We start from the raw sequence: 12,077 nt of genomic DNA on the forward strand, positions 1-12,077 counted from the left end.
AGCACGCAAGACACATCACTTTTAACATCGGCGGATTATGAGCACCTTAAATATTATTGGAACAGGAAAATTTGTTGCTCTCGGCAGCTTGAAGTATCACTGAAGAGGCTGCGCTGCCGCATCCCCCCTGTAAATTTCTATTTACACAAGTCGGGTTTGGCGCTCTCTCCCCTTTGTGCATTTTGCCGTCAGCCTGAATCTATTGAACATTTTTGGCTGTATTGTCGCCGATTCAACTCTCTGAGAAAACGGTTGCTGGAGGAGCCCTTGCAGCATCTTGGCCTTAGTTTGAGCAGCCCGCTCTTGCTATCATTTGGCGCCACCACATTTGGGTTCAGCCACAGATCTGTTTGTACCGCTGTTCTAAATTTCCTGATAGAATCTCACCGACTGCCTTGCTAAGTGTTCCAACCTTTTCTTTTCTATCAGTTATTACATTTTGACTAAATCATTAATATTTAATCCCTCTATTATTATTCTTAAAATTTTAAAATTAAAACACTCATCCCTTTTCTGTTCATGACGAAAAATTCACCGGTGTTGCGCTCCCACGTGCTTTTCCTTTTTGTTAACTGCGTTCAGGTGAATAGCCACCCGATTCATGGCCGATCCCCCAGTGTGGGGATGTGCCATCTTTTGATAGGCTAACAACAACAACAACAACGCCGTCCCTTCGCCTCTTGAGTTTTTTCCTGATTTACGACATTATAATGAAACCACTGTTTCTTTTTTGGAGACGGTGATGGAAGTGGACGCTGTTGAATTTCAGTCCGGTCGGTCAAGCGCTCCGCCCAGCGGAAACGTCTTGACCTCCCGATTGACGCAAGCAGCCAGGCCACCGTGGTGTACTCGGCCAACAGTGATGACTCTTCAGCTATTATTATTCTTAAAATTTTAAAATTAAAACACTCATCCCTTTTCTGTTCATGACGAAAAATTCACCGGTGTTGCGCTCCCACGTGCTTTTTCTTTTTGTTAACTGCGTTCAGGTGAATAGCCACCCGATTCATGGCCGATCCCCCAGTGTGGGTATGTGCCAGCTTTTGATAGGGTAACAACAACAACAACAACGCCGTCCCTTCGCCTCTTGAGTTTTTTCCTGATTTACGACATTATAATGAAACCACTGTTTCTTTTTTGGAGACGGTGATGGAAGTGGACGCTGTTGAATTTCAGTCCGGTCGGTCAAGCGCTCCGCCCAGCGGAAACGTCTTGACCTCCCGATTGACGCAAGCAGCCAGGCCACCGTGGTGTACTCGGCCAACAGTGATGACTCTTCAGCTGACGACGGCTTCACTAGAGTCGTAAGCAAGAAGGCCAAACGGAGACTGCGCAAAGGTGAGGACTCGTCGCCGTGGAGTACGTCCACGATCACTACGGAGCGAGGATCATCGACACATACTGTCCTATTTGTGCCAGAGACTCCCACCGACAATCTCAACCACATGAATAGGCAAGCCACGCCTGCGTTCCTGGAGGCCCGCGTCCCAGGAGCAAAAAAAGATGTGAGGGTGAATCGTTTTTGGAATGTCGTCGCATTGATGTCATGGGCTGGAACTCACTTGAGAATTTGAGCAAGATCAGAACGCCCGGCAGCATCAGCGTTCGTTCCCATGTCCTTCTAGGCAGTGGTCCTACGGCAGGCGTCATTTACGACGTTTTCGTAGCCGTCCGCGACTTTGATCTGCACATTTTGATTCAGCCAGCTACCGATGGTGTAGCCATGCTGCAAGCTCAGCGCCTTGGAAAGACAAAGTGCATCAAGTTGACCTTCCAAGGGGCTGCATTCCAACGTACGTGAAGGTTGGGCACTTTCGGCATCCAGTTAGGCCTTTCGTCCCGTTAGGCCTTTAGTGCCGGAAATCCCGAAGGCTCTCCAGTGCCGGAAATGCATGAAGATAGGACATGTGAGTAGTGTGTGCGATTTCCTCATCGTGCGCGCACGGTGTACTCAGCAATACAGCGGCGATTCTTGCCGGGCAACAGTCCTTACGTGTGCCAATTGCCGCGGCCCTCATGACGCTGCCTCAAAAGATTGTCCTAGCCATAGAAGAGAACGGGCGATACTCAAACAAATGAAAAGAGACAATTCCACACAGAGAGAAGCTGCCGCTAAGGTGCGACGATGTCATCGCCCTCGTCATAGATCTTCTAAAAGTATAGCGAGCATTGCAAAGGATCGTCCAAGAATATCCGCAACTTGTCCTCCCCCTCCGCATACTACTTTAGGAATTGAGAGAAATATGACTGGCGAGGCCAAGACGTTTGTCGCAGACGGGCCTTGGCTATCCCTGCCTGAGCTACACCCACCCGCATTGACTAAGCTGGTATTGCGTACTCAGAGTCCAGAACCCATTGCTGATCGAGCACAAGTCACAACTCCGGTCCAAGACCTTGACCAGCGACTTTGACATCGCTCCCGAAGCACCCAGCACCAACCCCAGCACCGCACACCCAGTTTGTTGAGCCTACTGCTGGTCGGTTAGTAGGTCAGAGACCGGACCAGGTCGCAGACGAGCAACTGATTGCAATGCTAAAGCCAATCGTGAATGCCATGCGTGTGCTGCTTTCCTACACGCACATACCAGCCGCACAGAATGCACTGCAGATGCTGGATTTGTTGAATCCAGTGCTTGCAGCTGTCCAATAGCTGGCACAACGCATCCTCCAGACTCATCCTTCCTAGAAGAATTCCGACACTTATGTTGTCATCAACATTATCAGCCTCAACGGCAAGCAGCCTTTCTTTACAGTGAAAAGTTGGCGCTGCCTTCTGATGGAGGGCCCTCGACCTGTTCCACTTATGTCGCAGCAGTCGGCGGCACCTAAGGTGTGCAGTCTACAGCTGCGGCGGCCTGTGACTTACAGTGCTTGTGTCATTGCCTGTCGTGCTATTACGCCCCCCCCCCCATTCCTCTCTCCCAGTGCAGGGTAACCAACCGGTATATTTTGCTGGTTAACCTCCCTCCCTTTTGTCTACCACTTCTTTCTTTCTCTGTCTCCCTGCGCTCTCGGCAGCTCATACATGTGCGGCGTGGTGGAATGACCACCGCTGGAAAGCGACCCCCTAAGCCCCCCTCCATCCCGGAGCCGCCGTGTTATTACCGCTTTTGGTTCGCCCTTGTCTTTGTGAACGCTCTTCTATCGACAAAAAAGCATTATGCAAGCCTCTATGATATACAGGTAAAGATATCCGGTGAGGCATTTTCTTCCACGGCAGGCACAGTGGTCTCGCACGAATGCTCTAGCGCTGACTGGTCCTTTAAAGATGTCAACTTCCTCCTTTGGGGGAACGCGATAATAGCACGTCGTCTCACGGCGCTTGCAATATTTGGCAGCGGTTCGCAAGACAGCACCATGCGTGATGATAGCACTCCGTTACACCTTTAACAGTGCTTTTTATTGACAGAAACGTAGCCAGGATGCAGTGCGGCTTGTAACAGTCTATAGTTTTTCTAGACATCTGCCTTCTGCCTTGGGCCGAGAACGGTTGGCTGTGACGCTTTGTACCCTCTTCTTTTTGTAAAACAAACAAGTCAACTTAAATTTATTCACCATCATTGAACCTGAAAGTCACAGTCAAATAGCCAGCTAGTGGTTTGACAGGGACTGTGTCCCCTGTACAAGGCAACGGTAGCACGCACACTTCGACACCAAACCCCAAGCCAGCACCAAAGCTAAAGCTTAAGGTGTAAGGTTAGCTTCTTTCAAGGGGGCTTCGTTTTCCTACTTAGGCTGCGTCTGTCATGAACTGCCGGCCTTCTGCAACAACCGATTTATTTGAGCCTCACTAGAGAGGATGATTGCTTCTGCTAATGATGACAGCAGTCGGTGTATTTCTTCGTGGGTAATTTCGTGTATGATACCTTGCAGAAATTTACAAAAATATCGTCGCTGGGTCACGTTCTGGCCTTGCTTAGAAAAGCCGCTCGCAATGACAGGTTTTACCCATCAAGGTGTTCGTGCCTGAATTCAGCGACAGTAAGAGGAGAATGTCAAGGGAGTCCGGCATGCGAGAAATCGCTCCTGAACTCTCTGCTTAACAGCACACAGCTTCTTCACGTTGGCCAGAACAGAATCGAAGCGTAGACCAATGCGCTTGGGAACCTTTCCCTCGCAAACTGTGCATGCATTTTTCAGATGCCTAAACGAAAAGTGAAATTTAGGCTTTCAATGCGACAGTGCACTAGCAGCTGAACACTTCTTTTTTTTAGGCTATGTTCGTTAACATTTTTACACCACATTTTAGATTATAGAGACGCCCCGGTAGGAAGCAACCTTTGTGGTTATCATGCCATGTCCGTGCTGTGGCTTTCCAGGTTGAAGAAGACATGTCTCTATTTGATGTGACCAATACAGTTATCAAACTCCGTACCTTTATTTATTGATATGCTCACAGCACCACAAAAGGCACTGCAACTGGAGGAATAACACATAATTTATGTGAAAACAGGCAACAAACTGATTTACACACAATGCATCGCGACAGATCACCTCTACAGTCCGAACAGCCGTTCTTGAGGTTATTAAAAGACGCAACCATTCAATGCGGATAGCATTCAGGATTGCTGCCGCATGACTGCGGCAGGTGGCACAAGGCTAATAAAGTTAGGAGCAGAGAAATTCTTTCTTTGCGAGTACGGTCACTGCGGGTTTTATGCTCTCTTCGCTCCCTTAGCAAACAGTGGCTTGTTCGGGACATTTCAGTTCTTTTTTGTGCGGCGGGGGGGGGGGGGGGGGGATTATTGCGCGGGACTACCCAGGTGCTTCTGATCGGTTCGGAACCGTCCAGGAACAGTGCTTGCGAAATACCACTCGTGGCCTACACCTTGAGCACAGATCACATGGTGATCTCTAGAAAAAGAAATTGGCACGTGAAGAGTGCCAGGAAATTGCATTTTTGACATGAAGTTTCTTAAAGCACGTCTGCAGTAGCGAACCTGAGGGCACATTCCGAGTGATGGCAGGGCTTGGTAAAAAGAGAAAGAACTTGAGAAAACCGATATTTTTTCTTATAAAGACAGGTAAAGCTGGACAAACATTGGATATGGTCGCTTGGCTCTTAATGGGGCATTGATACGCAGGAGAATTACAGCCCTCTCGAACGTGTAGTGTGCACAGATCACAACAAACGTTATACCCTTGGGCGATCAGGAGGAGAATAGGGTGGGCAAGCCAACCATCTGATGTATGGGGATGAGGGAACTATTACTCAGGCAGCGCAAACCCCCCTGCGCCTGCGGAGAGTCAAGTGGCCGGCGTCGAAGGCAACCAAGGCGATGTGGTAGTTAAGCAAACTGAAATTAGCAGCGGCGGAGAAGAAAGAACAGGTGCCTCTTTGACGCGCCGCCATGGAGGCGATGTAGAGGCTTCCTCCGGGCAGTCGACGTCGTCATCTTCCGCTCACGAAGCCCACCCGCATCGACCTCGCTTAGCAAATAGAATGTAAGATTACTCCAGCCACCAATTAATGTACAATACAAGAGTGAGTAAAAAATGAATAAAAGAGAGCTCTGTTACTATATAGCATTAAGTTATAAAAAAATTGGCAATTAGTCATGCCATTATGCGTGCTTGTCAGTTTCTAAGATACAGTGAACGACTGCGCCGCGATGCACTGCTCTTCTGCATTTCCAATAGTGTATTTAACTTTGCTGCTGGACTAGACTAAGCCATCACGAATGGTCTGGTTCTACAATAGCACCTCTGATGTCAGGAGGCTGTTTTATTCCCATGGATGTAAATATCAAAGCTGATGACCTCCGGCCTTACGCCCACTCACTTGTAGCTCATATCGCATACTCCGGGTGTCTCTGTAAATCTGTAAAGCGTATAAAATAACTCTTCAAGGTATGTATATGGTTAAATTATTTGAAACTGAAATTTTTGGCTGTCTGCGGGACGTTCCAGTTTAGATGTGCAGGTGGACTTGCTGCCTTTGAGAATTCTAGTTTGAGCGTGCGAAGGTATGGACAACCATAAATTACAGATGCTCATTAGTAAGTCTCAAATGTGTGCATGTCAAGGACGATTATTCGTCCACGTAGTTCTTTTTGTGGCAACTACGGTACGTACTTACCTGCTCGCAGCAGCAAGTCACTAGGAGTGAAGGGTTGACGCTTTGCCGATTCGGCAGCAACTGTGTGCATGCAGTGGGCCGCTGTCAAGACCCACTTCCTATGAATAATGGACCCACCACAAATGTGCTCCCACTGAAAGAAAAAGTCACAGGTAGCTTTTAGGCCACCTTCACTGAAAGCGGCACTGTGGCGATCGTGAATGAATGCTTTTTTTGGTAGGCTTCTTCAAACGAGCGCAGTAATTCAAGTAATACCAAAGTAAAAATGCGTTGTTTTATTTTATGCCCTCAGGGAAGCAGAAATTTTAAAGTGTAATGATTTCTGCTTCGTTGAAGGCATAAATTAAAACAACGCATTTTTACTGTACAGACAGCACTGTAATGACAGTACTGTGATCACAAAGCATTTTTACTGTTTTGTAATGACATTTCACTTTGAAATGAAATACTTACCGGGTAAATAATATGACACCTTTTAAAATGTCAATCTTTCTCATTCTTAATTTCAGCTTCAAATAGACTGTGGGTCCATGCCCACTTCTCGGCACTAAAAAAATAAACTTGCTGTAGGCAATGCCATCATGCCAAGATGAAAGCGCGTCTTACTGAGCGTGAGTTTTTCGAGGCGGAAAAAAGATTTCGCAGATCTTAATTTATTTATGAACTATAGTGTTCAGTTACGTATTGCGCGGTCACAATTTATTCTGTAAATTTGATCAGGATCATTATGCAATTCGGTACATGTTACCGCATTCTAACAATATTTTTCTGCAGATGGTGCATGTGTATGTAGCCTCCGAAAAAAAATATGCAATTTCTGGCCATGCTGTCATCGGTTCCTTTCTTTTAAGCGAAAGTGAATGCATTTATGTAGTCCTCAAAATCCTGTCAGGAAATTTTTAAGTGTGTTGGTTCAATTATTAACTTTTCGCGCCTTTGGTGGATGACCTGTTTTAAGAAATAAACATTGATTTGGAATTACGAATGAACAAGAGAGAAATTTGTTCATGCATGCTATTGATATCTCGAACACGAATGGGAACGCAAAATGGTTCGCGTTAGACAAGTTTATCAGTAACCTAGATAGTAGAGTTCGGTCCACTGGCTATAGCTGTGAGCTGCGAAGGAAATTGCCGTGATTATGCATTTCGTTAACTCCTGGTTGTATTCGTCCAGCATCATATGATGCCCGACTGTAACACCAGTCGTCCAAGGTTATGCGCACGAGCAATTTATTGCTAGTATGTTTTGGCGTCTTGCAGCTAGTTGTAGACTATATAGAAACGCCGCAATTGATGCTTCTCCATTGATTTAAACCACTTTCAGCTTGTTTTTTGCCTTTATTTCTTCCCTTTCACTACAGAAAAGCGGAGTGAAATCTGAAAGATACAAGGCTTGAGAAAGGCTGTCTTTCCGGGTTCCGTTTTTCAAGCAGGCAAAGGAACTTGCTAGAAGAGCATTCAAGACAATCTAAAAACATGAATGCAAATCGTAAAAACAGAAATTTTTCTCCCATGAAATTTGGGCCATGGAAGATCACAAAAGTAAAAAAGAAACCTATGAAATGAGAAATGTTATGCATAAGTTTAACACCGCATTGCTGAATCGTTTGCAATAACCGAACATCAGACAATAATTGAACACATCGAAATTGAATCAGAATACTTTTACAGGTGATTTTTAAAAATCTGGTGCTTTTTGGCACGGCTGCAATCATAAAAAAAAATTTTTCGGTCCAACAAACCAGAATGAACAACTTGTAGACCTTAAAAATGCAATGTGATATATAATCAATAGAGCTTTCGGGACGTTTTGCTAAGTGTTTTGCTCAAACCAACAGACACATCAATATTTTCGCTCCATTATCTCACAACACACTGAAGATCTCGGATTGTGCTCTGCGAAATGTGCCCCACCCCGCCATGTTGAGCTTATATGGGTGCCTGCGAACTCCGCGAATCCCGGAAACGAGGCCGCTAACCTTCTAGCCGAGGTTCTTTAAACAGGGCTCAGGTGTCCTCGCATCGGGGATTCGCGAGGGTGCGAATGCAGTCGTTCAGCGAGCTGACGCCGGTCTACAGAGCCTCGCGCCAGCTCTACCCCACGCCCCACCTCTCCCTGATAACAAACGCACAACAATGGTGCAATCTACAGAAACACTCTCCCCTCACCCCTGACCCTAGGCGACTATCATCCCTCTTTCTCCACTCCTGCCTGCACCCTGTGCCCAGAACCCTTCGGCTCTTCCCTCCACACCATTTCCCTCTGCCCGGCGGACCCTCCCCCGCGCGGCCCAGAGGACCTCAAGGCCTGGGAGGACTGGGAGACCCTGCTGCGCTCGGAGGACCCGGACGTGCAGACCATCGCCATCGGCCGGGCTGCTTGTGTTATGGGCCTTAGGAACATAAAAACTTGAGTGCAGTGGGGTCGTGCGGGGACCCAGGGGCGTGCCCCGAATTCATCTCCAAAAACAGTTTTTCTCTCTCTCTACGAAAATGCGGCAGTCGTGGTAAAAATTCGGTATCCTGCCTACTTGTCAAGCGACTCAGTCACTTTTCCACCGCAGCTGGGCTGCCACCACCCAGGCGAAATGCGTTTTCTCGCTAAAATGTAGCTTAAAGAAACTCCCATCTCTACCTCTACTTTTTCGTGATAACCAGAGGATCGAAATTTTCTTTTTTATTTTATTTTCTGGCAATTGTGGTAAAACGCGTAAGCTCTGAGTTTTTTATTTTCACTCTTCAGCCTCTCGTGCTTCACTTTTAGCGTTAGCTGGGAGATGTACTGGGCAATATCCGCGATGTTTTAGCCTGCTATCCGTTAGCGCTAAAAATTCCATTTAAATATGTTTCTTTGAATTGATTCAGCTTTATGACGCCTTCACCAAAGATGACTCGGTGCTTACCCTTTTGAAGTGAATGGCGGCCTAGCCTATAAAGGTTGTTCCTAAAAGAAAGTCTAGGGACTCATGAACCTTTCGGGCTCCAAGCGTAGCGTTTGAGTCCCAAGAAACTAACCAGGGGTGGAAATAGCATTGATATGTCCTCGATCCGATACACAAAACATTGGCACAATTGTTTGTAACCCTTGCGCAATACTTTACCAATTCGTTTTGTTTTCATTGCATTTGGGCCTGACATCAGTCACGACAAAAATAAGAAGAGACGGAGAAACAAATTACCTATCCCACACACTGCGCCGCCGCATGCTACCCTAGTATCTCAGTACCCCGTGCAGCAAAGTCAGACGGGCCATGGTTTTCTTCATTCGTATTCCGACCAACGCACAGTTTCTTTGCCAAGACGAGCTCAGCGCGGTTAAACCTCATGAAGGACTAACAAACGCATTTTTCCACCAGCAAAAGTTGAAACAACGGAGGTAGCCTAAAAGCGGTGAAGAGGAAACTAGGCATAGGCAAAAACCAGATGTATGCTTTACGAGCCAAAGAGGCCAATGTCATTAGCAATATGGATAAGATAGTTAATGTAGCCGAAGAGTTCTACACAAATCTATACGATTGCTAATGTAATCAGAACGTCAATGATAGAGACAGCAGAACACAGCAATGCGTCATCCCGCCAGTAACTAAAGATGATGTAAAGAAAGCCTTAGGAGCAATGCAATGGGGAAAAGCAGCTGATGAGGATCAGGTAACAGCAGATCTGTTGAATGACGGAAGGGAGATTATGCTGGAAATACTAGCCGCCCTGTATACGCAATGCCTTATGACCTCGACCGTACCAGAAGCTTAGAAGAACGCAAATATTATCTTAATTCTGAAGAAAGGAGACGCAAACGACTTGATAAATTACAGGCCGCTCAGCTTACTGTCCATTGCCTACAAATTATTTACTAAGGTAATCGCTAATAGCGTCAGGGCAACCTTAGACTTCGATCAACCTAATGATCAGGTCGACTTTCGTAAAGGATATTCCACAAAAGATCATATTCACACTATCAATCAGGTAATAGAGAAATGCGTAAAATATAACCAAACCCTACATATAGCCTTCATTGATTACTAGAAAGCATTCGATTCAAAGGAAACCTCACCAGTCATACAGACTTTACGGAATCAGGCTATAGAAGAGCCTTATGCCCAAATACTGGAATGTATATATACGAACTGCACGGTTACCATAGTCCTCCATATAAAGTAAGCAATAAAACTCGAATAAGAAAGAGTGTAAGGCAAGGCGACACAATCTCGCCAAGGAGACACGATCACCCCCTGTTTACAGGAAGTATTCAGAGGCGCTTGGAAACAGTTGCTGATAAGAGTTAATAGAGAATACTTAAATAATCTGCCATTCGCTGATGACATCGCCTTGTTGAGTCACTCAGGAGATGAACTGCAAATCATGATCACTGAGTTACACAGAGCAGAACGGTGGGTCTAAAAATAACATGCAGAAAACCAAAGTAATGTTCAAGAGTATAGCAAGGGAGCAACCGCCACAATTGGCAGCGAGGTGCTGGAAGTGGTAAAGGAGTACTTAGAGGTTGTGACAGCTGATCCAAATCATGAGAGGGAAATAACTAGAAGGATAAGAATTGGGTGGTGAGCATATGGCAGGTTCTCTCAGATCATGATTAGCAGTTTAGCAATATCTTTCAAGAGAAAAGTGTACAACAGCTGTATGTTACCGGTACTCACCTGCGGGACAGAAACGTGGAGGATAACGAAAAGGGTTCACCTTAAGTTAAGGACCACGCAGCTAGCCACGGAAAGGAAAATGATAGGCGTAACGTTAAGAGACCGGCGCGCGGACAGAGTGGGTTAGAGAACAAATGCGTGTTAACGACATCCTAGTCGAGATCAAGAAGAAGAAATAGGCGTGTGCAGGGCATGTAATGCGAAGGCAAGATAACCGCTGGTCCTTAAAGTAACGGAAAAGGAGGAGGACTTTAAAGGAACAAGGGGGGGGGGAGGAAGTTAGGTGGGCAAATGAGATTAGGAAGTTTGCAGGCATAGGGTGGGCGCAGCTGGCAAAGGACAGGGTTAATTGGAGAGACGTGGGAGAGGCCTTAGCCCTGCAGTGGGTGTAGTCGGGCTGATAATGAATGAATCAATGAATGAAAAGTTGTATGAATAGGACAAGTTGTCGGACTATTTGATGATGATCCATTCTTTGGTTTACAGAGCTTAAAACACACGGACAAATGACATAGAAGACGACGTCACAGGCGCTGAACTTCAACTTTATTCAAGAACACCGAAACACTGCATATATACCCAAAACACAGGCGCCGACAAGAGGCGAAAATTTTATGCACTCGTGGCAAAAGAAATTTTATGATAAGTTGAGATAAAATGACAATGGCTAAAAACCAAAGAATTCAACAAGGTAGGATAAAACCAGAAAAAGATGAGACAAAAAATATTTTTTACCAAGTCATTTAAAAAAGAAAAATCTCCGACACGTGGTGCGCTTTGACTAAATGAATTTGCAAGAGGGGGTTCGATAACATTGAACCAAAACATACACACGAACAAAGATCAAACGTGGGGAAAAATCAGAAAAGCGTAGTGGCAAGAAAAAAGGCACACACAATGAAAACACAATAGTGATCGGGTACGCAAACAAAAATTTAACAAAACAGATGAAGCCAACAATTAACGCAGCTAAACACAAAAGATGAAGTGCGCTAGATAACTAAAATGATAAAAAGAATGGGGAGGAGCTCATTCTTGTGCCCCCTTAGCCTTTCGTTGACGCATCGGCCTGTTTGGCCGATGTACACATTGCGACAAGACAAAGGGAGTGAGTAGATGAAACCTTCCGCGCATGCCGTTGAGGGATTTCTGTGCCGAGTGGTGCATCCTCTGTTCCTTTTTTCTTATTCATTTAGTATCCGACAGAGCTGCGGTAGGCGCTGGGGGCGGAAAGACAACATCTACTCCTGCTTTCCTTCCAATTTTCTTAAGGTCGTGTGAAATGTGGTGCATGTAAGGGATAAGAGCAACCTTTTTATATTGCTCACGCGCTTCAGCTGG

General features: G+C 45.9%; 1 protein-coding gene across 4 annotated transcripts in view; it reads right to left on the reverse strand.

Annotated features, from left to right (window-relative positions):
- LOC144096606 (complement factor B-like) overlaps window positions 1–12,077 on the reverse strand; it is a 227,044-nt gene that overhangs the window by 51,982 nt on the left and 162,985 nt on the right. For all 4 annotated transcript variants that reach the window (XM_077629415.1, XM_077629413.1, XM_077629416.1 and 1 more), the window contains one exon: window positions 6,080–6,212. In XM_077629415.1, the coding sequence (XP_077485541.1) occupies window positions 6,080–6,212 (133 nt within the window). The remainder of the gene's footprint in view (window positions 1–6,079; window positions 6,213–12,077) is intronic.

This window comes from Amblyomma americanum, chromosome 7, assembly GCF_052857255.1.
Source record: "Amblyomma americanum isolate KBUSLIRL-KWMA chromosome 7, ASM5285725v1, whole genome shotgun sequence".
Classification (NCBI taxonomy): domain Eukaryota; kingdom Metazoa; phylum Arthropoda; class Arachnida; order Ixodida; family Ixodidae; genus Amblyomma; species Amblyomma americanum.